General features: G+C 43.3%; 1 protein-coding gene across 3 annotated transcripts in view; it reads right to left on the bottom strand.

Moving 5' to 3' along the window:
* MAD1L1 (mitotic arrest deficient 1 like 1) overlaps positions 1-27,692 on the bottom strand; it is a 349,550-nt gene that overhangs the window by 194,523 nt on the left and 127,335 nt on the right. For all 3 annotated transcript variants that reach the window (XM_071443960.1, XM_071443961.1, XM_071443963.1), the window contains one exon: positions 11,271-11,411. In XM_071443960.1, the coding sequence (XP_071300061.1) occupies positions 11,271-11,411 (141 nt within the window). The remainder of the gene's footprint in view (positions 1-11,270; positions 11,412-27,692) is intronic.

Below are 27,692 nucleotides of genomic sequence, written 5' to 3'. Positions count from 1 at the left end.
ATTTACCTGTGCCTAAAATGCCTGATCCAGGGCAATGCCAGCTCCTTTGTCCCAGGCTGATACAAGCCAAAATAGTGATTCTCTCCTGGTGCAAGAGGCCACAGAGGAAGGCTCTATAACTGTACATTTGCTGTAGGAGTTGTTGTACTTGTGCCATGCAGCAGCTTCCAGATATTCATGAGGACTTGAGTGTGACCTTTCCTTCTCTCTGTCCCATTTGCTGGCCAGAAAAAAAAGCATAATCCAAAGAGCAAGTGGAATGTAGCAGAAAATAATATCCACAATAATTGCAGTAATGTGTACAGTGTCGATGGGCTGTAGGAATTGCACAAGGACTGAGGATCCTGCCTGGCCTAAATAAAAAGGTGCTCATTATCCTGAAAGGAAATGCCTCCACTTATGAATGAGAAGGTCATACTGCACTGGGAAGATAAATGTCATTTCTCTATACAGCTGTGGTGGTCTCACTGTCTTCAAAAATGGACCTAAACAGCAAAGCAATAAACAGCCTGTAGAATTAGCCTGAGACATTATTGTTTTGAGATCATAACATCACTCATTTAGAGCTCTTTGGACATGCTTTCCTAGGAACACTTATATATGTGTACATGTGAATTTACATTGTGCCTTTTGGGAGCAATAATACATGAAAATAATTAACTGACACTTTCAAACAAGCTTGGATGTGTTTGGTACCATGTATGTCAAAAGAATTTGAGACTCACCATGTATTTTATACAGCTGTACACCTTCCCAGGAATTAAATCCATCTGCATAGGTAGCTTTGCACTCATCACAGCTCCCCCCCACCCCAGGCAGCCTCTGCCAAGCACAACGAGCAGCTTTAAATAAATACCATCCATAATGCCAACAACTCCTCTCTTTTCAGCAGCTCTGCAGGCTGCCATGCTGCAGCTGAGAGACAATTAAATACACTCAGATGATCTTTAGGCACACAGCACACAGCAATCCCCTCAAAGCAAAGGCAGCATCCATCCCCTCCAAGCAGGAGCAGCTTTGGGGGCCAGGTACCCCCAGGCCAGGCTTTTTGAAGAAGGGGTGTCTCATTTCAGCAAGTGGGGAGCTCCTGCCCCTTCACACCCACACGTGTGCAAGGCAAATAACTAATGAACATTACTCACTGCTGGTGTGCTCCCCCCCAGAGGAACAGGGGCTGTCACTGCAGATGTCACTCCTGCTGTCCCTGTCACCTTCCCTCATGCAAAAGGTCACAGAACACTTCAGCAACCAACACCTGATTTTGCTAGGGTGGAGGAGCCATGGAGGTCAAAGGAGCACACATTTTATCTGAATATTTGCGATACCAGGGGGCTGACCTACCCTAAGGCTGCATTTTCACTCACTAAATGACCTCTTGTAAAAGGGAATAAACCAGAAAGTGAAGAACTCAGCCTCCATATGTTAATGAGACTGAGAGTAGTCAGAATAGAGCTGCCAAAGGTGGGGCTGGTAACGATGGGCTGAGCAATAATATCTGCCACAAAGATCACTGGTTTAGGGTCTCCACCATCAGGTCAGATCCCAACTGCACTGCACAGCCTAGATTTTATGAAAATGTCAGAGTTTGTGGGCTCTCAAGAAATACTTCAATAATTAATACAGATATAGACTCTCATCATTTCTTTGTATATAAATAATGTACAGCAGTAACCTTTACACAAAGAAGCCTCAAACCCTCTCCCATTACACATGATATTCTACTTAAAATAACCTCTACAAAATAATTACTCTGTTCATGGTTTCTGAATATCCCATTGGGCTTTTATACACCATTAATACCATAACATATAATATTTCAAGCTTCTTGTTGATTTTCTTTAAAAATAAAAAAAAATTTAGGTTTAGCAACTCTTCCAAGAATCAGCTTCCCAATGAAAATGAACTGTCTCAACAATTTTCTGACAAGAAGTGAAGTCGATGCCACAAAAACCCCATTTGGGAGTCTGACGTGTGGAACACAGGCACAAAAACACAGAACAGATAAAAATCAATGTCTTAAGCCAGGAATCAGTTGTGTTTTTAATGTGGGCTTGAACAGAACTAGAAATCTGAGTGTACATCTGTCAAAACTGCAGCCATTAGAGCCGTTTAAACAAATTGAAACCATAAATCACATCAATATGTCAAATCAATGTGCCATGCATTTCATAGCCATGATGCTGTCACCACAGCTGGATTCATGGCACGTGTGCTCTGCAGCACTGCCTCTTTTATTAAACAGCATAAATAAAATTCAAAAGAAAAATGTTACAACTTGCATTACAGGGAGATCATGGCTTTCTCCACAACTCTTGACTTTGAGTTTGTTTTGCTGAAAAGCTTTTAGCACCATCAAAGCACATTTGACATTAACACTGATTAAAGCAAATAGATAAATTGCAAAGCCTCTGAGAAAGCAGAATTGTTCCTTACAATTTACCTGGACCCCCCCTGGCCAGAGGAGATCTATATCAACAGCTTAGTTTTCATTCACAGCATGGTGAGAACTGCTATCAGCTGGGTATTTCACTTACTCTGCTCCCAGCTTTATCCAAATATTAGTAGGCTGGTCACACTGGAGTGAAAAAAGAGAAAACTAAAGAGAGAAACCCATGCACCTTCCTTTGAATTCTGTTCAAGTTTTGACTGGCAACGGTGCCATGCTCAAATTCACGACCTTAACACAAACCAGGCTGAGGAAATGGAGGTGCTGCAGCCCCTGGACAAGCCAGGCCATGGTGAAAGGCTGGGTGAACAGATAGGAGCAAACACAACTCCTGAGGTGGAGAAGTACTGAGAGTGACCAATTATGGATGTTCTGAAACAAAACAACTGCAATTGGCACTTGCATTTCGGCCCCATTCGACAAACTGCTCAGGCACTAGCTGAACCAGGCCTTTTAGACTAATTAGTTCCCTGAAGAAACACCTCTTCTACTCCTTGTAATTAAGGTCAAAATAAAGAATCAATGGGCTTCAAAAAGAAAACCAAGACAGCAACTACTGTTGTTCTAATTGCCACAATAACCAAAGTATTAAGGGCATAAAAGTGGATCTTATAATCCTTGCAAACTGCAAAGAGCAGGAGTGTTGGGGTCCACAAGATCATGGGAACAAGGTTGTGCTGATGTTGTTTTCTCAAAGCATTTTTTTCTGTTTATATGTTAAAACTATTTGGTAACAGGATTTCAATAAAACTGCAGCTGGACCCCACAGAAATGCAGTGGGCACAGCTGTGCTGAGCCTATGTGGAGGCCCTACAGGAAACCTTTGGAATCTTTACAGGATTTTTTTGAACAGATTTTTTTTTCTGTTTTTAAACAGAAAATAATAATTAAAAATATAATTCGCTCTTACAGGTCACCACCATCATGAATTAAAAGATGACATGAAAACATTTACAACTACATACTTTAAATCTTAAATTACACAGTGATTATGCAATTATTCTGAAATGAAGCACTACAAATCACAGAATTCAAATCCAATGATTGCAAAAATCAACAAATCTCAACAAGTTCAGAACATCTCAAGACTCCCAGAAAAGAGCTGTTTAATCTCATTAATACAACTCAGAGCTCAGGAACAGGTAAAATTTCTGTGTAAAACGTTATCCTGATGTGCAATCTTAGCTTTTACTTTTTTTCAGGAGATATTTATTCCTTTCTCCCCAGAATTGGTTTCCATGGGCTGTTAAAGCTTTCATTGATGTGAGAAGGTGCCTAAGTAGCAGTTCTAACAAACAGGAGACATTACTGGCCTGAGCCTGATTGATACACCAAGAGTTCAAGAGATGAAAACACTGGCCTGAGACCCCTCTGGGAAACATAACCTAGAAGCCCAGCTTCCAGTTTGGAAACAAACTGGTCAGTCCTGACCAATTCTCCCATTTTCCCAAATTCTTCCATTCCTAAAGAGTCAGGCACCCAAATACTTATCTTGTGGTTGAGCCACACAAACACAGAGCATCCACTACAGGAAACCGTGGGCTGGAAGTGCTCTGGAGGATGTGCCCCTGCTGCCAGGAGATCCCATCAGCTCATTCCAGAAAGGGACCATATCCCTTGCAAGTTGTGAGGAAACTTGAACCATTCCTGCCCAAGGCAAAGCAGATGTGTGGCACAGCAGTGACATGGGCTGTAGCTGCACAGTGCACGTGGATCAGACCAGTGCTGTCTCACACCACCACACTTTCCAGCCTGGAGGAGATTCATAGAGGTTAAATCTCCAAATTAAACACAGAAAGCAGTAGTCCTAATGGTGAAGGTTTCTCTAACATTGCAGAAAACCAAACAATTCTCCAATTGTGCAAAGCAACATTGGAAAATGGTGCAAGCTCCAGAAGAATTTGCCCAGCAACCTCTCTACTGCCTCTCATTCATCCCTCCACACTGCCTGCAGCAGCAAGTGATGGAAACCAACATAAGAACATGCTTCTACTCTTTCAAAGCCTTCCCTCTGAAAAGCTGGAAGCTATCCATTCCTAATCCATTCCCCAAAGATACTTAATTTGCCTTTTTCTGTCTTCAGCCTCAGAGGAACATGCCATCACTGCTCTGCCTGTGCCTCAGTTCAGCCCCTGCTCCCCAGGTTCTCCTTGCAGCAGGAGGGGATTGCACCACACTGCACAGAATCAGCTCTTCTGTGCCATGCCTTTGCTGTGAATGGGGCCACTGCTCCCACTTCAAATGAATTCCTGCTTCCTCCTCCACCTAAAGACACCTAATTGCAGAGCCTGTATCTCTCAGCACAGGCATGCAGGCTCTCCAGTGTAAAGCATTTGAAAGCTCTCAGCATTGCATGAAATGCTCTCCCCTGTTCTATTGTGGCAAATGTGACTCATAAGTGCACCTCAGTTATCGGCTCTTTCCAATACATCAGTAACAAAGAGCCAAATTTTCAATCTTCTGTAGGAATTTAGACACTGTTCATCTGTTTCTCATGTTTTCTACAGCCAGGGAGGGACATCTGATGCTAATCCAAATTCCTTAGGCCAAGCCTCTTTTGTGCTTGGTTATTCACAACATCACCAGAAGAGGCTATGGGAGGATTTGTTCATACCAAGAGCATTTTAATTGGAGCATTGTTGGGAAGGAGGGAAGATCTTTCTGTTCCTGGCACCTACCAATCTGCCAGGGCTGAAGTGAGTACTTAGAGCCTGAGTACAGGAGCATTCCCACAGCCTCTGAGATCAAACCTGGACAGCAGGAGGATGATATCAGCACAGTCTCAGCTAGGCTGGGTCTGCTCCCTGCAGGCTTGAAGCACTCAGACAGCCAGACCCACCCTGAACTCCCTGCACTGCTAATACAGGTGACTGGTTATATTTATCATCACTGCACATCTTTATCTGACAGAGTCAAGATGTGACCCAGCAAGAGAACAAAGGGCAGAGTGCCACTGACTGCATCTGCACCAGGAGTGTGACTTCCAGCAAGAGGTGAGAGCAATGACAATTGTCTATCCCTGTCCTTACTGCACTTGAAGAACATGAGAGGTGCAGAGCTGGAAAATGCTGGAAGATATTTTTCTGTCCCCTGCACTTCAATGTGCAGCCAAGAAGTAGAAGTGTCCTTGAGGCTGCTGGTGTGTTTGCAGCTGGGGGTAATTTTCTGGGGGCTTTTCACAGGCTGAAGAAGTTGTCTCAGTTAATGATTCACCCCATGCAAGTTGGTGACAGGACATTCTCATTCCTGAGAATGATGGAGGTTGCTTCCAGTTAGCTGTGGTCCCTGGAAACTGCTGACTTAAAGCCATTCTTAAACTCTCAGAGCATTCACACACTAAAAATAGCTGCAGCAATCTCCCTGTAGTGAAAACAATGCTGGTTTTGCAGAATATCTCCAGTGTAAGGAAGTGCCACAGACTGCTTCTCTTGATCAATTACTGACTTTCAGGACAGATCCAAAATGAGGAATTTCCTCAAAAAAATTAGGAGCAACTGAGTTTTAGAATCTAGTTTGACCAAACAAAAAAAGTCTCAGATACACAGAGACAGGATCTGCTGCAGCATCAATTAGTTTTAAGAGTCACTGTCCTTCCACAGGGCAGGGACTGTCACCTTTAACAAATCATTAAACTTCTTGGTGACTTGACTTCCTCATTTATATGATGATTATTTGCCAGGTGTTCTCCCAAAACACAGCCACTGGCAGGTGTAAAAGGGAGGAGAGGAAACAAATGAGTCACTGACTCAATAAGGTCACTCAGGTCTGAGGGAAGATGAAACACGTGAAAGAACAGAGCACCCAAGATAATCCATTCTGCAGGACTGCCAGAGCACACAGGCCTGACCTGCTCTCCTTTAGCAAAGAAAAACAAATGCTGAGAACCTCAGTGGGTCCTGGGAAGGCTCGAGTTGCCAAGAGATGCCAAAGCTTTGGGTTCAAAGCGCTATTTCAACAAGGTGTTTGCTTTGTCAGAAGGTGATGTTCAGCCCTGTGACTGCTCAGCAATCAGTGGCAGCTGATGCGTGGAGCATCTCAGCACCATCTCTAGAGAGAGCCTGCTCAGAGCCTGTTTTCTCCCACAAGCCACAGATGAGATGCTACAGTGACAGCAGAAGTCTGGGCAAGTGCAACATATGCCATTCTGGAGTGGCAGGAAAGCTCTAGTGATTCCAGTTTGCTCCTTATGGACATCCAAAGTGAGCAGAGTAATCATCTCACTGCTTCCTAAAAGTTGTCAATGAGCAAAAAAAGGTTGGATGGCAGCAGAGAGGTACAGAAAGTAGGCAGGAGAAAGCTGAAAATTAAAACAAACTCCTCTGTACCTTGCACAGATGGGAGGAAACGTCTCCCTAAAGTTCCCATCACCACAGAAGCCCCTTCTGCTGTGTAAAGGAGCAATCTACCTTTGAGGGGGAGAGGAAATGTGGCAAAGGAGCAAGATAAACACAAAGTGTGGATCAAAGGGAAGGAAAAAAAGGCAAAAAAACTGGAGAAGTGCTGATGGGGGAAGCTGGGTGAAAGACAAGGAAGAACTGTTAGATGCTCAAATTAACATTTTAATGCATTCACTGTAAAATTTAAGCACTTCAAGCACTGGGGTGGCTGCTGAGTAAACCCCCTTGGAAAGGAGCAGATTGATGACTTAACACCACAAAATCAGCAAGGTCCAGGTTTCACCATCAGCAGATTCACTGCAGTTATCAGGGGCAGATAATGTGACAGTATTTGGCCTCAATGAGTTTTGAGGTGACCAGTAATGCCTGTGATGGAATAAAGCCATAGAACATATGGCATTTCATGTGCTGAAACTGTCAGACTCACAATTAACTGATTAGAGTGCATATGGTGCTCACAGACAGGGGAAATCTCTCAGTGTAAAAGATGCTGGAGACCATTGAAGGTGTCAGCATGAGTCTTCCTTGCAAATCTCTCTTCATTAAAGTTTCGTATGGAGTCAGGAGTGCTGTAATAAAATCACTATTAATGCAGTTATATTTATGATTATCTCCCTTTTGTGCAGCTGGATTTAACTTTTCAAACACTAAACTCCACATCAAAGCTTTTTCACAGTGGCTGCTGCATACACAGAAGCTTTTTGTTTTGTCATATTTAGCTTGAAATTAAAAGCAATGAGAGCTAAGGTGGTAAAAGTAAACCAAGATTGTCAAGAAAACTATTAATATGACCAGTATCAAAACAGAAATTCACTCTGCCATAGAAATACAGTTACATTTCTGTTAAAGTATTTGTAACAGGCTGGCCAGGGACGAACTCATTCCCTCTCCAGGTCCAAAACACACTTTTAAAGAGATGGTGAGTGACACTTCATTAACCACGTGAAATGGGCTGACACAGCCTGCTTGCTTTTCCAGCCACCATTTCAGATGACATTTTGCTTTGCATCTCTCTGTTCTTTACATTCAACACTCTGTAAAACGATTCCTAGAACCCCCCCAGCCACATCAGCCCTGTGGAGGAGGGGATTGGGCTGGGGGCAGTTCTGGGGTGGAGAAAGCAACTGCTTGTCCATGGGTTTGCATTTGCATGTGTGCATGCATTCCAGATCCTGCTTTTCTCATCCAGCATCACTGAAGGGGATTTTAAAAGTTCCCCATCAGCCTCTCTTTGCCTTTCAGTCCTCTGCCCCATCAGGCTCTGACAGGAGTGGTTCTTCTGCAGCCCCACCTCTGGAATGACCTGGGATGAGAGCATCCTGCTGTATCCCCGTTTCTGGAAGGTGCCTGTGGTCCAGGTGATGTCTGCTGCAGGCAGGGCAGTGCTCCCAGCAGCTCTCCTGCCCAGCAAGGGCTGGGGCACAGCTCCCTGTGTGCCCCAGCTCCATCCTCCAGCAGACACCAACCCTCATCACACACAGCCCCCTCCAGAGCTTGCACCCTGCTCTCACATTCCCTCTGCTCTTTTCAGCAGCTTCCCAGCAAAGGACCTACCAGAGATCTCATCTCCCTCATGAGTTAAAACCTGTTGCTCAACCCAAAATCTTCCCAGTCCCTCACAGCTTCCTCCTCTCTCTAACTGCATTATCTCTATCACTCCATCTTCACCACAGCTTCCTGACTGCTGCTGAAATGGATGGGGAAATCTCCCTTTCCAGAGTAAGGGAAAAAAACCCTGCTAAGAACATCCCTTTTTCCTCCTCTGTTTTGTCAGAAGTGGTGCTTCTGGTAACAGATTTAGGCAGCCAGGATAAACAAGAAAAAGGAAACTATTAAGGGGTTCTCTTCTAGGGAACACAGAAACATTTTGTTAATTTAAGTACTCCGTAGCAAAAAATTTTAAAAAGAAAAAAGAGGAAAACACTGTGATAGAAAGTCATGGTTCATAGTGCAAATGTTAAGATTTATGAACAAAGCTAAAGGGCAGAACCCACAAAATAGAATGGAAGAGTCAGAGTCTTCTAGGGCTTTGTTAAACCCCAGAAGCCCCTGGACCACAGCAATGCCTGGAGCCTCCCTGGCAGAGATGGAGCACACAGGGACTGTGTCCCTCTGTCTGCTGGGTGCCAGAGACCCCTCTGTGGGCACCCACAGCAGCACATCCCTGGCTAAATGGTGATTTCCACACTTCAGCCATGCCACCCTTCCAAAAAACGTCAGCCAGGCCTTTTCAGCTCAAACCCATCACTGCCCCTCTCTGCAGCCACCCAGGCCTCCCCAGCTGTGTCTGGAGTTGCTGTGCACTGCTGGCTTTGCTGGATGCTCCCAGGTGAGCACTCCTGGTTCTCCTGTGCTCCTCCCCAGCCCATCCACACCAGAGGCTCCCGAGGATGCTCCAGCCCTTCTGCCACACTGATTTAAACATGCTCAAGCTCCCTTTTCCTTCCCTCCTCCCCCCTTACAGAGGCTGTTTCTCCCACATCTCAAACACCTGAGGCTCCAAGGTGCCTCATCCCAGCAGTTTCCTCTGCTTGTGAGCTGAGTCATGCAGGTGTCAACATTTCCAAACCTCATGGGGAGGCTCAGCAGAGCTGGGAGGGTGCAGAGCATCAAGTCAGGAGTTATTAATAGCTGCCATCGACCATCTCAGCAGCTTTGATCTACTGGCAGCTGATTACAGCTGCTGCTCCTGATGATGAAGCACCAGGGGTCCTGCCTGTACCTCAATTTCTCTTCCCAGTTTTCAAGTTTTTACTGGAACAAAACACTTTTCCCCAAAATTTCAAAATAGATGGGATTCAGCAGCCAACACTGCAGTCAGAAAGGCAAACACAATCAAGCTGAAGTGCAAAATTGTACTTTGGGAGGAAAATATCAGGTCTTTGAATCCTGCTTCTAGCAAAGTTTTAGAGGTTGACATCAGACACAACAAACCTCCAGAGAATACATCTCCTTTCTGAAATTTTCCATGTACCCCTTAATCCATATCCATGAAAATAAACTTAGAATTTGTTCCCTATAAATAATTAAAGGGGTAGAACCAAATGGCTCCCACACTATTCCATGCTTTCATCTGAAGAAGAAAAGATAATTTGCTATTGCCTGAAGACAACACAGCACACCTAACACATTCAAGGAAACAATTCAGAAAATCTCCCTGCAACAACCTAGAGCCACTGTTGGGAACAACTAAGGAAGCAGGATAAAATAGGCACAGATCCCTTTATGTCAGCATCACTGAATCCTGCTCTGTCTGCTGGGAAGCAATACAGTGTTCAAAAGACAAAACAGAGAAACATTCTGAGGCAGATGAATTCAGGCAAATTTCCATTTTATCTTGTGTTATCAGCTAACTTCTCTATCAGCTTGCCCAAAACTTTGCAGAATTCATTTTCAATGAAATGGATCTACACCATGTTGTGCTGTCCTAAGGATTTAAAGATCACTGGAGCCAGTACTGCCTGAAATTAGCACCCATCTCCCAACACAAGGAAAGAGCATTTTTAAAGATGCCAGAAACAACAGAGTTTTGTGCAGAGTGAGACAGCTCTCTGTGTCACTCTGTGACTTGAACATGAACTCAAGGAGCAATTTCTACCATTCTACTCCACTTGAGTTATAGCACCTAAATCTCCATGATGATGGAATTAGACATGAAGAAAAACTCAGATACTTATGACTATTGTAAAGCCTGATGTAATAAAACTGCCAAGCTTCAAGATCACAGATATATTCCAAATATTTCAACTCACAACCACAAAGCCCATTCCACCAAGCACAACAGAAGAGAGGAACAATTTGGCCAGTGCATGTTAACTTTAGCTCACCACAGTCACATTTCAGATTCCAAAACTTCAAAAAGAGAGCTAAGGAGAATATAAGAATTCCTTTCAGAACCACTTCTATCTTTGGACGGAATGTTTTCTTTCTTAGAGAAAACCTAGTAAAAAACACTTAATAGTGACCAGTGTTCTGGGGTTTTTCGGGCCCAAGAAGTGAAGAACTTATAGCAGACACATACTTTACTACTTCAACCCTCAAGTAAAGCTGTTGCAAACACAAGCTGCTCACACTGTGTACAGCAGAGCCTTGATTACACATGTGATGGAGTGAATCTCTTCCACTACACCACAGAGAGGACCCCACACCTGCTACCCCTTCACAACCCTTTCACCACAGGGAGTGGCTGCCCCTCCAGCCATGCAGTGCAGCACAGCACACTCAGCACACCCAAAGATGATTATCCTTGGCTCCTGCCAGCCTCAGCTGCAGAGCAATAACTCGTGCCTCTTATTGATCCCGGAATTTCGGAGCGCCAACGCCGCAAATCTGGCTCCAGTGAGAGCAGATCCCGTCACCAGGCAACTCAAGCTTAGGGGTCTCAACTCCTCCACCCTTGGGCTTAGAGCAGGATGCTGCTTTATTACCTCCAGCTCGGTGTTGTGAGCGTGCAGCTTCTGCACCATGTCCTCGGCCTCGCGCATGCGGCGGCTCAGCTGCGGCGAGTGCTCCGCCGGGGTCAGCTCGCTGTCGTAGGACTCCAGGATCGCCCGCATCCCATCGCGCTCCTGCCGGGAACAGCAGCACAACACACTCAGGGATGGAGGCACAGAGCACACACCCTGCCAGGAACAGCAGCAAAACACACTCAGGGATGGAGGACCAGACCACACATCCTCCCAGGAACAACAGCAAAACATTCAGGGATGGAGGCACAGAGCACACACCCTGCCAGGAACAGCAGCAAAATGCTCAGGGATGAAGGACCAGAGCACACACCCCACCAAGAACAGCAGCAAAACACTCAGGGAGGAAGAACCAGAACATACACCCTGCCAGGAACAACAGCAAAATGCTCAGAGATGAAGGCACAGACCACACACCCTACCAAATGCTCAGGGATGAAGGCCCAGATCACACCAGGAACAGCAGCAAAACACTCAGGGATTGTTGGACAATTCCCTTTTCTGACCCAGAGATGGGGCAACTGAGAGGTGCTTTAAAAACTTTTATTCCATGTCGCCATACAACACAAAATAAAACAACATGGACATTGGAATCTCCAAGGTAAAAAGGGCAGTTTAATTTCTGACTCCAACATTTATAGGTTTTCAAAAGTGACAGTGGATTGGAGGATGACAGTGCCACACCTCTCCAATGACACTGGACAAACCAACAGTCCATCAAATTTCTCCTCCTTCAGAAAAGAATGTAAAACAATTATTTAGAGAAAAGCGCATGAGAAAGTTTCTTATAAGAATGTAAACATCAGAAGGCTTAGAAGAACTTGGAAGAACAGGGTGACAATTCCATTTTCAGTGTCATGAAAAGGGTAAGACAATACAGATGTTATAATTCACACTATCACAATCAGAAGTCAACTATTTCTTAATTACAATACACTATATAAGCATTTCCTGGCCTATCAGCTTTTTGCCACATCATGCTGTAGATGCCTTAAAGCCAATCATCTAAAACTATCCCTCCTGGGTCCTACTACAATGCATCTTTTGATTTCTCCAAAGTATCTAGTCTTATTTGCAAGTCCATCCTTTGAAACCTGTTTCTAGCTCCATTTCTCTCTCAACAATACCTGTCCTATTCCATGGCATTTCTAAGTCAGCATTTGTTATCTCAAAGTTTGCATACAGATGCATAGTGTGGGCCTAGAGAATTCTCTACAAATCCATTTCCCACATGGGATAAAGGCCCAGAGCACACACCCTTCCAGGAACAACAGCAAAAACTTTTAAGGATAAAGCCCCAGAGTGTTCTCCAAGACCCTTCTGCATCTTTACCCACTTTGTTCTTTTATGCAGCAACTCAACTCTGATGGATGCAGGCTCATTGTCTTCATATCAGCATCAAGGCACAGATGAGCACACAGTTCTAATAAAATAAATGTTGCTGCTGTGAGAAGTGAAAAATTAGACTTTCTTGTGTCTATAAAACCCCACATCCTTTGCAGGAAAGCAACATGCAGACACTCTAACAAGCAGATGGCAACTGAAAACAGAGCCTGCCTTCTTCCTGGAGACACTGTTCTAATTCAACATGGCTGAATGGGTTTCCTCAGCAAAATATTTAGTGTTGTACTTGACATTTTTCCTGCCAGAGCCTCAGCAAAGAAAGAACAGAATTGTCACAACAGAAATGAAACAGATTTGACATCGAACAAAGTGGCTGAGAGCAAATATCCTCAAAATGGTATGTGACTTATCACTTGTTAGATGCTGCAACACTCAGTGCTTGTAACAAACATTTTTTCAGAGGTTAATGTCTGGCAGGCAGTGTTTGGCTCACTTCTCTATCTACTGGCAATTATAACCAGGCATTTGCAGAGAAAGACAAACAGAAGGATCTTTCTCCCCTCCCTGACAGCAGCTCCCCAACTACAAGGCTTGGGCTCAGAGCTAAATGTAAAACTTTTTGTGTGGGCTGCTGGATGAGATATTCCTAATGCACTCCCAGCTGCAGAAGCACCTCATGCCTCCCCCCAAGGCACTGATGGAGAAGAAGAATGAGGACAAAAGGAAAATTTGCAGAAGGAGGTGGCTGGTCACGCTGCAGTGTGCACACAGGGATTGGCAGCTGGGTGAAGAGTTTCATCTTTTGACTGCATGGAAGAACCTTGATGCTTATGAGGCTACAGAACAGGGTCAAAGCAGCACAGGCCCTTGGAATAAACACCAAGAGCCAAAACTCTGAGGAAACCTGAGCAGTGCTGCCCACCTTTCATGGCTGAAGTTTGCTGCCTCCCCTGGCACACAAATGCAGGAGCAGCCTGGACAAACCAGCTCCTTGCTGGGAGTTCTGCCTCCACAAAGGAATAGCAGGAGATCACTGGGCTGTGCAGTTCACATCCAGCCCAGTGCAGCCCTTCATAAACCCAGCTCAGCTGCACTTAAAAGCTTCACTTGGGCAAATCAGGAATTGTTGGGGCAGGAAAAAAGGTCCTTTCCCCCTCATCCCTAAATGCAAAAGGCTGTATTTCAGAGAGTGAAGGTGACCACCCAGCTCAGCCTGGATACAAAGCTTATCTCCTCCTTCCTAAAGGTCAAAGACTGAATGTGGATAGCAAGTGTCCATGTGAGAAGGGAAGGAACATTCAAATTCAAGGTGTGACAACAAGACTGGGGGCACTGCCAGAGGTACAGTGTGTTCAAAGCACATCATGGACTGAAAGGTCAGCCAAGATAGTTGGGTTGGTCAGCAGGTAAAAGGACCCCAAGACTGAAGGACAGCCTGGGGCTACAGGAACTGAGTTAATAAAATTATAAAGAAAAACAGGTTTTAACATAAATAGTACCAGCAGCTATTACCAGTTCCTAGCCCAGATTTGACTGAAGAGAAATATTTTTCCAGGGAAATAGTTTTGCCATAGTTTAGAATTGTTCATCTGACAGACATATGAAAGGAAATACCTCCACATTACTGAGAAAGAAGAAAACCTAGCTGCAGTCACACCTGCCTTGCAATGAACTTGATAAGCAGAGAGGCAGCAGGACAGGATCTCCCCATCCTCCTCTTCCTCCTCCAGTACCCACAGACATCACCCAGTCTGCCCCAGGGCATTCTACACAAAGCAAACTGCTTTTGCTTGGGAGATGAATTCCATTCCCCACTTACAGCCAAATCACTTTCTAGAGCACAGAAGAGAACATAATGACAGCGTTTAGTGAAGGTATTGGTTTGAGCTTTGCATGTTGTTGTAATTAGATTTGCAATTACAGCATCCTCTCTCCTTCTCTGCATTCCAAGCTGCTCTGCTGCCCTAATTTTCTCCTAAGCATCTTTCATCCATGTGATAACTCACCACTGCTATGTTCTCCCTGGTGCAGCAGGGGCAGTCCCAAAACCCTTGGTGTTTTTTCAAAAGCAAACAGGACCCCTGGCACCTCCCATCACACTTGGCTTCCAATTCACTGCTGAATATGAGCTCCTTTGAGTCACCCCAGCAGCTCCTGGGCTGTCAAGTACAAGGAGGACAAACTCCAGCTTTCATGGGAGCATGGGAGAACTGCATGGGAGCATGACCAACCCCACAGGCTGTCTTTCCCCTAAAATCAACCACAGCCCTTGCCCTTCAAAGCATCTCTCTAAAACAAAAAGTAAACTTGTCAAGAAAAAAAAAATCACACATGGTAAACACAGCACATGCTGTATTGGAAAAAGAAAAAAAAAAATTCTGAAAAGCTGAACTAAAGGGTGGCACAATTAAACACTTGATCCTGGAGTTTACTTAGCCTCTTTAATTATTTCTAAATATTAATACTATTAGTGAAATAAATTCTCAGCTTCCAAGTGGTCCCCAGCTCCATTTTTTAAATTTCTCCCCATCAAGAGCACTTACTAAAAGCTTCTCCCTCCCTCCTAAAGATCTTGTTAGTTTGGCAGGAAACAGAAGTTCTTGTTGAGAAGTCCTCTGTCTAAAAAGATTCTCTAAAATGTAATCCTAATTTAGTAATTGCTGCAGTATTTCCTCATTCTTCACAACCCATCAAAATCCTCCCCAGGCACTTTCAGATGCCCTTTCTAACCTTATTCTAATACAGCTGCTTGGCTGCTTCCTATCTGGAGAGTATTCATCAGAATTACTAAAAAGCAGCTCCTCTGGGAATTTCCAGAATTTCCCCAGCACAGGGGAAATCTCTGCTAACTCACTATGGCCCTACCCTGGCACAATTCCAGGTGATCTTTACCTTATCCAGTTTTACATCAACACTTGAACAGAAATGTAGTTCATTCCAAACATGCCCTAAATGCAGAATAATAATTTTCATGTTCATTACAAACCTAGGAAATCAATGTCCTACAGCAAACCCTGGTGCTGCAGCTTGCAGCTGTGTTTGAGGAGATGTAAGTTTGAAAAAGAGGAAGGATAGTGATTTTTTTCAAAGGTTGAACAGTTTCCCTTCCTTCTGCCAGCACCAGCCCATTCATCAAATAAATATTCCTCCCACTATTGCATAAGTAACTAAGAAGAAAACACATTTTATAATTTTAACCAGAAACCAGAGCTAATCCCTTGAAAATGTGCTATGGGAAAGAACAGGATGGCACCTCTGCAAAATGCCACCCCTAAGATGAAGCTTCTCCCCAGTCCTCCCACAGCTCCTTACTCCCTCTGTGTAAAACCAACATTTGACCTGGCTGACAAGTAGCTTGAAGCTCAGAGCAAGTCCCTTTCTGCAGCCTTCACACCCCAGAGTGGTTTAGAAACAGCAGGAATAGAAGTGGGGTCCTCCAGGACTCTTGGGTTAATTTTAGGGATAGAAGTAAGAAGGGTTCACATAAGCATCATCATCATCATCACTGCAACCACAGACACCTGCACACTGAGGAGCATCAGAGCCACTCCTGCCTGGGTGTGGGAAGCAATTGAAGAGTAAAACCCAGCCAAAAAAACCATAAAAAGGTGTCTGACCCTATATACATACATGTAAGTTCAGGCCCTTCCTCTGCTGCTGCTCCTTAGCCCCTCTTCAAACACACACAGCCCATTCACCACAGACTTTCTAATTACTTGAAGAAAAGAAAAATCAATAAGAAAGAAATTAAAGTTACAAATCTAGCTGAAGTCAGTCACACACCCAGGGAAAATGTGTTCCTGGGGTAAAGTTTATCTAGTGTCATAATTTTATTGAAATCCTATATCTTCCTATTGACTTTTATGGTTTCAAGCTTGATGCCAGAGTTATCATTATTAGAGTCTCAGGGTTGCTCGCAGGCCTGAGGTTGAGGTGGCTTTTTTATTTTTTTCCTTTTATAAACAAGCTGTAATTGTCTGGTTTATTGATCAATAAATCTTTCAACTGCCTCTCTTCACCCCGCTCCTGTTCTGGTGAGTCCCCTGCACCATTCTCTGCAAGAAAATACAGGGTTGTTGTTTTTTAAAGAACAGATTGCTTTGTCATTAGCAATGAGAGGGCAGGAATTGTGCTGGTCAGTTCCAATAATGGCTTTTTAATGACACATTCTAGTCACAGTAAAATCTGCTTTATTTCCACACGAGTGAACTCTGACTATTAATCCACAACCCAATGGCACAGCTCTCTTGCTCTCTCACTTGTGCACAGGTTAGAGCCTGGCAGAGGAGACAGACTCTCTACAGTGGAGTCAGAATGATCTTTTGTAGAATATTTCCCTTCCCACTTGGTGTTTTTTTGATGGTACAGAAATATTCCCAAGTATTACATCAGCTTTTTGTTTAATTAATGATAATTTTTGAGGAATGTTAACAGGCTGCTTCATTATCAGAAATCAGTGGCAAGATTTCTTCCCCCTCCTCTTCATCTTCAGACTCCTAAATCCAAATTAGTTGTAATAAGGGAAAATTTCAAGACTGAAGAAAGATATGGAGCTTCAACATCAAACAGATGCTATTTGCAATCAGGTATAATTTAGCTAACTATTTCTTGTAAAAACACAAATAAAAGAGGGAGATGACTGTGCAACAGAGGTCTGGGCTTTCTGGCTTTAAACTAATATATAGAAAAAGGGAGATGGCAAGTGGGGCTTAACCAGATGATCAGTAAAATTAGTGAGAAGCACAGGAATATAAACCAAAATATGGTTAGAAATAACTGAAGAACACCTAAATACCTTAGATTGTGCCAGGACCCACTGACAAAATATATTCTTAGGTTACTTGTTAAAATTAATCATATTAATCTCTGGTCCATGAGCAACCTCCTTTTGTGAGGAGCTCACAAATGTTAAGACAGCAACTGGAAACAGGACAGACAGACCCAACCTTTTAAGAGAAGGATGGATGAGAGGATACAGATTCTGGCAATTATAAATCACTTCAATATTTCGGTATCTCATAAAATACTTGAAAAAAACATTAACAATCAAATTGCAAACAGCTAGAGAAGAATTAAGGACAAGAAACAATCAACTGAGCCTTAATATGAATAATATGAAAACAGTCTAATTTCCTTCTTTGACAGGTAAATTGTCTACTGAATAAAGGCAAATAATAAATGTGATAAATCTTAACTGCAGTGATGTGTTTATCAAAGAGGAGAATTACAATTCAACAGCATCTCTGTAATTCAGAGGAATGACTTTGTACCAGGGTGATGAAGCTCATGGAAACAAAGCACAGAGCCCTGGGTGCTGTGTGCCAGCAGAGCCACCAGGCCCCATGAGCAGGCTGCAGCCTCAGTGGGAATCTGCCCCTTCCCAAGGCTGCCTGTTTGTGCCTTCCTGATGGGAAACACGTGCAGCCCTCTCCAGGTTCACCAGGATACACCCTGTGCCCTAAAAAACCATCAACCAGGGACTGGGAACAGGGATGCTGACAATTAACAAGTTCTGCCCCAGTCTAGGGCTGCTAAACCTTACTTTGGAAGTAAAGTAAGTAAAGTAACTTCTTCTATGTTCAAATCCTGTTGTTTTATGGAAAGTGTAAGGGGAAAAAGCAACAACCAAGCAACAGCAAGGCCCAGGAAGCACCAGCCCTGCAGGCACAGCTGGGGATAAAGACACATTGGGTCAGACCCTGCTCTTATCCCTCAGCTCCCTCCTGGAGCACTGCTAATTAGCACAGGAGCTAATGGCCTCTTCTGGAACAAAAACCACCAAGACTCTCAGCCAAACAAAGCCAGCAAAAGTTTAATTGCCAAAAACTTCTCAACCCCTCCCTGCCTTCAGCAGCAACTATGATGACCCGAAGGCAAATGGTTCCCCTTTCTCCTAGCACTCTCATCTTCTGTACAAACCATCTTTAAGCCAAAGTTTTCTACTCTCAAGCCTACAAATAGCTTCCTTCTCAGCTGCAGCCATTTCCCAACGTTTCTCTCTGTGGCTGACCTATTTTCACATTACTTTGCAAATCAGAACTGACTGCAGACACATATGTATGCACACACCATTGGCTTTCTACTCAAGACCTCAATTAAAACACCATTTGCAAAAAAAACCTGTTAACTTCATAAAAATAAAAACATCCAGCAGATTTCACTAGCCTTGCCCTGACAAGACCATTAGGAAACATTTTTTAAAGTATTCTTAATTCTAAAACGTGACTGTCTACATATCAACACTCTGCTGGCGTTTTTGCCCCTCAAGCCAACATAAAGCTACTGCAGGAATCTAAAGATGGATTTAACCTCTCAAGAAGCCTTGCAGATGTGCTGTGCCCTACAACTAAGGCTTCTCCAAGAAAAATAAAATATTCCCTCTTTTGAAGTCCAAGTTGCTCCATCCACACCCAACAGGAACAGGTGGGGAGAGGTCAGAAAAGCTGGTGTACACAACCACAGGCACACAGCAAATCAGGAATCCCTGTGTGTCCCATCATCTCTCTGCAAAGGATGGCTTTCATCTGTTTTCTAACACTCTTAGAGCCATTTTCTTGCTAGGAGAGTCAGGTTATCATTCAGGCTGAAAAGCAACTTTCCTCCCGAGGCTGGAAGTCTGGAGAAAGCAACAACTCAGGGAAACTGTGGTGGGAAGAGGGCACAATCAGGCAGAGAGCAGGGGAGAGATGATCAAAGCCTCATTTTAGGTGCCAGGACAAGGCATTCAGAGACACTCCCAGCTTCTCAACCACCCATTCTTAAATTTTGGAGAAACTCTACAATCCAAATGCTCTTCTGGCCAACATTCAGCTGGCAGCTTTAAAACTCCTACAAATACCTGTGTACATCTTACATGCTCTTGCATTCTGTAGGTTTTCCTCCTGATTTATAGTCCTCCCTTTCTAGCTCCTGTCCCTCTCCTCCAACACTTCTCTGCAGAGAGCTCAGCTTGCCTTATATCCTGGCAATGGTCCAGAGCAAATAAATCCACTGTAACTCTTCTAATCCGTCTCTGATAAATCTCCTGCTTTACTATCTTCTGGAAAATTGTGCATGGTCTCTGAAAGGCCCATTTTGCTTATAGCACATCCATATGCCAGCTGACAAGCAATCATACAACTGACACTGCAACAAATTAAATATTATCTGACTAAAATACCCCTGGGGTCCTCTTGCTTCACAGTGAGTTTAACATGTTTAGTTATGTTTCTTAGCCTCCTGCTGCTGTGAAATAATTGTATGGTTTCTTCTTAGTTTAGCTCCCCTCTACTGGAACACTCACTGCTGCCTGTCTCCAGAGTGAGCCTGATTTCTGTCTCAGTGTGTTTGGCATCTCTTCATCCCAAAAAACCCCTCTTTTTCCTATCATTTCTCACAGTCCCACTGCTCAGGCAATGGCAATCTTGTGTGTGAAGCTGCCTTATTTCACCTGCCTGAGCACAGGGTCACTCCTCACCTGACACCATGTGCACAGTTCACATGTGAAAAACAGTAATTTCTTTAAAAAAAAAACCACCCCAAAACCCTCAACACACCTTCTTTAATCTAGGCACTAGATTGCCATCACTGCCAGGGGGAAAGCATACAGCTGACAAGGGAATGGATTCATCCTCACTGGCAATACAAAACTAATGTTACTCACCTATTAAAAAAAAAAAAACAGTACTAAAAATAAGAAAAAAAGAAAGTTTCTGTGATGGTACATGAGATTTTTATGCTGCTAGTGTATAAAATTTCACCCCTATGTTCATTCCTTACGCTCAGATTTCTTTTTCCTCCTGTCTACTAAGTAACCCAGAAATTGGCCTCTAAAGCTCTTAACAGACAGTTTCCTGCAGTTTTAACCACTTAAATATCATTAACTTGGGAGAAAAGTAAACTGAACTGTGCTCTAAGCCAGTGCAGTTATCTCTGCAAGAACAAAGGAGGAGGAATGACCCCATCACCTGGGCTCTGCTCCCTGGGTATTCAGGCTAAGACAGAACTGAAGCAGGAGGGCAAAGCTCTCACCACATCCCATTTGAGGGGACCAAAAAAAAAAAAAAAAAAAAAAAATCAGACATGACTTCATCCAATCCAACACACACACATTCCATTGAACTCTAAAGTAATTCCTTGATCCCCTCATGATGTGTCAACAACTCCAGAAATATGCCAGCTGTGGCTTTTTGAAGGAGGCAAAAAAAAAGGGATTTTAGGTGATGCTTCAGAATATACATCACCTGTCTGCTCTATTAGAAGATATTAATAATTTCCCATACTTTACTTAATTCATAAAACATTCCCTCTACTGCCTCCAGGGTACAAAAGACCAGTGATTCCAATAAGAGTTTCACAAATTATACATCAAGTTATCTCCCAGGTCAGCCATAGCATATCTGCATTATTATAAAGGCAGGAGGGGACACAGCTCTTGGCCCTGGCAGCCCAGCAGCCCCTCCTGTCCTTCAGAGAGGACACCAGGGAGAAGAGACTGAACTGACACTGAAATTTGGCCCAGGGTGCACCTTCCCTACTACATGAACCATCTAGAAAGCAAAAGAATATCCAAATATATTCTTCTTGAAATAATAAGAACCATAAAGGGTCACTTCACACCCAAACCATGCTCCCTCCTAACAATAAGACTGGGCCAGATTATTTAATCACACCCAGTGATTCACCCAGAGCAAAGCAATGATAAGCCTTTACTCTAAACTAAAATTCTATGCTTTTCCTGCATGAGGTCAAAATACTAATTTTACATCATATGTTTCACATTACCTACGTGATGTGTTCCATGTTTTAACTTGTACCCTTTGAAAATATGAAAGATCATTTTAACACCTCTGTCTTATAAAAGATGGAAACTGCACCACCTCTTTGGCTGTTTCCAGGATCAGTTCATTCTCCCACCCAGAGCACAGCTCAGCCAACACCCACAGAACGTGCCTCATCAGCTTCACCAGGAGTCACCTCCAGAGCTTGCTCTTGCCCAGCAAGTGAGCACCATGAAGCTGATGTTTAACCCTGTGACCTGCACTTCTGAAAGAGCTTTCTGCATTGGAAAAGGAAAATGTGGCACCTCAGTGCTCGGGGCTTCTGCACAGAGGTTTGCCATGGGAATCCCACACACACCTCAGGGCAGGCTGGAGCCCATAGCCCCCTTGAGCCTGGCATCCTGCTCTCCTGAGACCCTGAAGAACAAAACTGGGTGTTTGAGAAACAGCTACAAAGATCACCTCAGGCAGGTACTTTACCAAAATTCCAGCTGCACCTTCGCCTTGGGCTTCCCAACTCCAGAAAAATGACATCTAATAAAAACATTTGAAAAACAACCTCTCATTGACAATTCCTCTGGATCCTTTCATTGATCATATAAATATCCAGTCTTTCTGAACACTGAGAAGCTCCTGACTTTACCAGTTTTCTGGTGGAAATTAATCCCATTATTTTTTTTCCATGCTTGAAAATGCATTTTCTTTTATCAGGCTTTAATTTGCCACCTTTCAGCTCCATTGAACATCTTTGTTGTTGCCTTGCACAGACAGGGAAAACAACTCCCAAACAACTCTAAGCCATTCATTCATTAGATTCTGTGCTTTCAAGTTGTCACCTCTTCTTCAACTGCTTTTTAAGGTCAACAAGTCCAATCATCATTTTTGCAGCATAGCTGCTTTCCCAATCTTCCACACTCCCATCACCCATGTCTGACTGCTGCTCCCATTCTGCAGCAGCTCTGCCTGAGCTGGGTTGATGAGGAATAAGTGAAGACACAAAGTCCTGGGGCCTTTCCCCACCTCTCTGTGAGTAACAGGAACCTCCTCACCCCCTCCTGCCATGCTCAGGGCAACAGGACAAGATGTTCTCCCAAAAGCTGCTGAGCCAGGGGATGACAAAAACCCAGCAAAAAATCTCCTCAGTAACCCCCCCTCAACCACAGCAGCAGAGAACACCAGAGAAGAGAATTTATCTCCACACCTGAAACTCCAGTTCTTGTGCTAACAGCCCACATGTATGAATTTTCTCAAATTTAAACATTTCAGGACTGAAATTATTACTTTATAATAGCCTACTAGTTAGTAAAGCGAATTTTAACAGTAGCTGCCACTCAGTGAACACCTTCCCTTTAGTATCACTAGAGATTCCAAAATTAATTCACAGACAAAATGACATTGCTTTCTTTTCTCTCTCTCCACTGTCTCTGCAATATTAAGTCAACAAAATCTTTCCTCAAAACTGCACTGACATCAAGAATGTTATGCTCACACCATTAGACAAAATGTGAAGCACTGAAGTTGTGCTTCATTAAAAACAAGTGGAAAAATCAGTTTACCAGAAGAAAAATATTATTTAGGAAAGATATTCATTATACACATCTGAAAAACAATTATGATTAAACGTACAAGACAGAAATATTCATTCATCCTTTTAATATTTGACCACAATGTTTGCATTTTCAACAAAACTAGATTTCAGTAAAGAACAGAAACACAGTATCAAAAAAAACCCCTCCTTTGTTGCAAACTAAACCCTTTGGTTTGTTTTCATAGTAACAAACTGCCACGTTTTGGAGAATGAAACAGAACTTCCAAGTGGACAGGATATGGTAAAACCACAGAAACACCTGGCAAACAAAAAACAGAGAGGGAAAAAGTCCCTCCCTGCCATGTAACACCACAGAAAAAGCTGGTCACTGTGATGGTTATCCTACTTCCAGACTGCAACACTTCCACACAGAACTTTCTGAGCAATTTTAAGGGACTTTAGTTGAATTTTCACCTTTGCTGTGCTCCACCTACCAGAAAGACAATCTAAAGGACATCCAACCCACCACAGGCAGAATTACAGAATTGTGAGTTTGCAATCAAGTCTTCAAGAAAACAAAAAGGTGGGAACAGACTCTTTTGCACTGCAGTATTTAAACCCACAACACTCATTCCTAAATTTGTCCCATCTCTGGAAAAAAGTCCATTGTGACATGCCAGGAAATACTATCAGAACAATTTTTCTTATTCTAAAGTAAGTTAAAAGTTTAAAGTAAAGTCACATATCTGTTGCTATATTTTGTTCTTCTGCTTCAATTTGGAAAATACCATTATATTATTTAATAAAGTGCCTTTCAATAAACCTGGCACACTCCTGACTTAGTACAATCTTTCTCAAATACACCTTTATCTTACCAGCCAGTGCTGGAGGAGATGATGCCATTTTCAATGGAGTCTATTATCAGCACTAGGCAGACCCAAACTTGCACAACAGTTCAGGTTTGAAAGCTGCTGAGGACATTGTCCTCCCCAGCTCTCCTGGTTTCCCCTTCTCTCCAGGAGCACATTCCATGGAATTCTTCCAGGCAGGTTCATGAACAGCTCAGACTCTTCTCTCCAGAAGCCCAGGGCTGTGATCCTGCCATTGCCTTTGTTTCCTTCTCTCAGGAGTCATTTTCAATTATTTAACAGTGTCCTTAACATCCACCTTAGGCTGTTTAAAAAACCCTCCACAATCACCATAAAATCACTTGAATCCACAAAAAAAAAAAAAAAAAAAAAAAGGGTTGGTTTGGTGATGAAGGGAAGGCAAAAGGTAACAGGAACAAATCACACAGCTGGAATTTGTGACCACCTGACAATCCCGCTCTCTCAACTTATTCCAAAAATATTGCTCATATTTCACTTGCAACTACTATTTTTACACTTGTCCTTATTATTTCACCTCCAAGAACAACACTTGTGAGCTTTAGCATGTTCAAAGACAGCAGGACAAATGCATTGTTTTTGTCAGTGCAGTCCCAGAGATGCTGCCCATGGTTATTAATTCTCTTCAGCTTCTTGAGGCTAAAGAAGCACCCAAAAAGCAGCAAGTGATAAGTTCCTGCCTGTCTCCCTGTGCACATCAAGGATTCTAAATGCACACACAAACAAAATCAACAAGCAAGGTTATGCAGAAGAATCTCTGTGCCAAATACCTGCCACGAGTCCATGGGAGATGCAAGACAAATTTTACAGCAGATGTCAAATCTTTTCAACTTTTTCTCTCAATCAAATTAGCTACTAATGAAACAGTTTATGATTAATACTCACTTAAGTCAAGAAGAAAATTAGGGGGAAAGCTATCAGTTCAGAACACGAGCAAATCACATCAGCTCTAGATACACATAATGAAAGGAGAACATGCACAGAAAATACTATTGCTGTATCTTCAGAAGTCTCCAATTTCTGAACAAGCCCTTAAAACTGTGTCACCACCACCTAAGACTCTCTAGTGGCGTTTCTGTGACACGAGGAACAAGGCAGCAGCAGTTATGTACCTGTGCAGTACAGATGCACCTGCTGGTGATGGATCTGGTGATGGTCTCAGCACATGGAGCCTCCCCAAGGTTGGTATCTCACTGTCACCTCCACAGAGCTCCCCTCTTGGAAATATTGATCCCATCCACCTCAGGCTGCTTGACAAGACCAGGCTGGCTCTCACTTGGATTCCCCCTCAGCCCAGGGAGCAGGACCAAGGTCAGGGAGGGAGGAGAGGGCAAAGCAGAGTCCATCCATGCTGTGTGTGCTCAGAGCTGCTGGGGCAGTGCCTTGGCAGCGTGAACAGAACACAAAATACCTGCTAGAAATGATCTCCACGCCCGTGAGCACAATTCCTGGCAAAAATTTATCGCCTCTTCCTCCAGAGCAGTCTTGTACATATTTGAAGATATGCTTCTCTGAAGTATTCACCAGTGTAATTCTTCACTTTTTCCTCTTGCTTTTTACCATTTCAGTAGATGCTTAATAAATATCAATTTCTCTCCAACAACTGAGAAGAACCATTCTAGCATATCTCTCAGTTATCCAGAGCTGACTGGAAGGAGAGCCAGGAATAAATGAGATGGGGAATAAGGACGAGAAATCACTTTGTAATTGAAAACTCAGGGCCAAGCAAAATGCAAAATACTCACAGAGCCATGCTAAAAATCAAAGCAAAGAAGAAATGTCTGTGGTCTTTGATTAATAGTCTGTATTTGCACATCCAACAGGTTACCCAATATACCTAATTTTAACACAAATCTCTAAAAGCTTTCACTTTAAAAACAAATGTAGTACTAATCAAAAACCCTTCCTCACCAAGCCTGTGGCAAAGTTTGTACAAAGACCTGTTCCTCCAGAGGCCACAGAATGGAAACTGTAATTGTATTTAGGTTTTGGATGTGTGAGAAAGGAAGGAAAAAATACTGTCAGTTCAATGTGTATGAAGGAAGATGACACGAAAAGAATAAACAGGTTGAAAACTAGAGAGCTCTGAAGTTTTCATCTCAAAAAAAAAAACTTTATGCAAAATTTTAAAAACTTCTGAGGAGCACAAGCAAATGAAGGAATTAATCTCCAGCTGAAGCCTGCATGCTTCTAAAAGAAGGTACCTATTCAATCATCTTTTTCTTAATCAACAGTTTAATACTGTAAACAGCAAACCAGCAGCATGACAAATGAAGGTTTTAGAGAGAGCTTCTCTCTGCCTCCTCCTGTGGCACCAAAGGCAAACAGCTGCTCGCTCTGCCTGGCACTCCCTGTCCCCACACTGGCAAACTAATGGCTTTTCTGACAAGGCAAACTCTAATATTAGACACTGCTCTTATTAGCTCAGATCAGAGGGTGCTGTTAAACCCTGCAGGTACCACACTCTGCCGAGGTTGCTCTTTATTTCACAAATCATGTGTAATTGCCTCTTTAATATCACCCACTGAACTGAGTTGAACACAATCATTCTTCTTTAAATTCAACATTCATGCTCTTCAAACATATTTCATTCTTAAAGAATACTTTTTACAATAAAAATACTTCAAAAGCTTAGAATTGAAGTTATTAGACAATTTACCCCACTGATACCAACAGGAAAGAGACACACAAAGGCAACTCCTCCCATGCTCCAAACAGCAATTGCTTTTTCCCTCGCCACATGAAGAAACAGGGGTCCTCTGAAGTGGTTTTAAACCCTTATATTTCAATGAACACCGTGTGATGGATATGGCTGTTATTTGCAACGCCATAGGAGTGTGTTATAAATAAGCCAGTGTTATTTATAAGCAGTGTGTTGTTCTGCACACCAGAGCAGCCCCAGAGGCACAGCATCCCACGGCAGGCTGGCTGGGAGGAAGGGTTTGATGGAATGTTTGCACAGGCTCAGGAGCACGGGTGATCCCTGGCAGGGGCTGCTGCAGCCTGGCAGGGACCGTGGGGGCATCATCCAAACAGTGAGACCCTCACAGGGGCACTACAAGGGATGAGAAACAAGCAGGAGCTGGGCTGAATTCTGCATTCAGCAGTAAGGAAATTCCTGTGTTTGAGAGCAGAGCACTCTGAGCAGAGGCAGGAATGACAGCCTGTCTGTGCTGGGGTGGTTAATGCCAGAGTGAAGCTTGCTCAGGGTGGGCTGAAAGGGGAGGGCAGTCACTCATCACTAATGCTTACTTACACACCACTCTCCCACCAAGCTTGCTAACAGTCTGGCATGTTAATGGACAGCAAGGAAATTTCTGTCTCCCTCTTCTCATCTTTGGTCTTACCCGCTATGTTGGAACCAATTTAATTACTGCTAAATCATCTCCAACAAAGCACGCCAAGCCTGGCCCTGCATTTCTTCAAGAGGTGTGATTTTATCCCTCAGTTTCTCCTGCTTTTTCACTAATTTGCTTTTTAAACAGAAGAGATGACTGTCAAGATGTGTGATTTTCGTATTTCCCTGCCATTTACAGATGACATTAGCCTCTTCCTTGCTCATCCCTACTGAAACAATGCTGTCTCCTGGCACGTCAACTTTAAAAAGCAAATGCAATTCAAGTTATCACCATGCAGCTCACAGAGAGAGATACCTGCATGACATAATTGATTCCTCTTCTGATCTCACTGGTTAACAAAAATAATTGATTTTGGTACCCTTTTTAACACACTCACATATTCTTTTACAGTTCTGAGTTGAACATCCTCCCTGCTTTTGTCCTTGGTCTCATTTTCAAAAACTTTTATCTTTAGTTCACCAATCTAGCACAAGCAAGAGACTCTCCAGTCTGGGGAAAACTGGAGC

Source organism: Agelaius tricolor, unplaced genomic scaffold (genome assembly GCF_023055355.1).
Source record: "Agelaius tricolor isolate 1412-34295 unplaced genomic scaffold, bAgeTri1.0.p SCAF_19, whole genome shotgun sequence".
Lineage (NCBI taxonomy): Eukaryota > Metazoa > Chordata > Aves > Passeriformes > Icteridae > Agelaius > Agelaius tricolor.
This window is presented reverse-complemented; position numbering and strand designations above follow the sequence as displayed.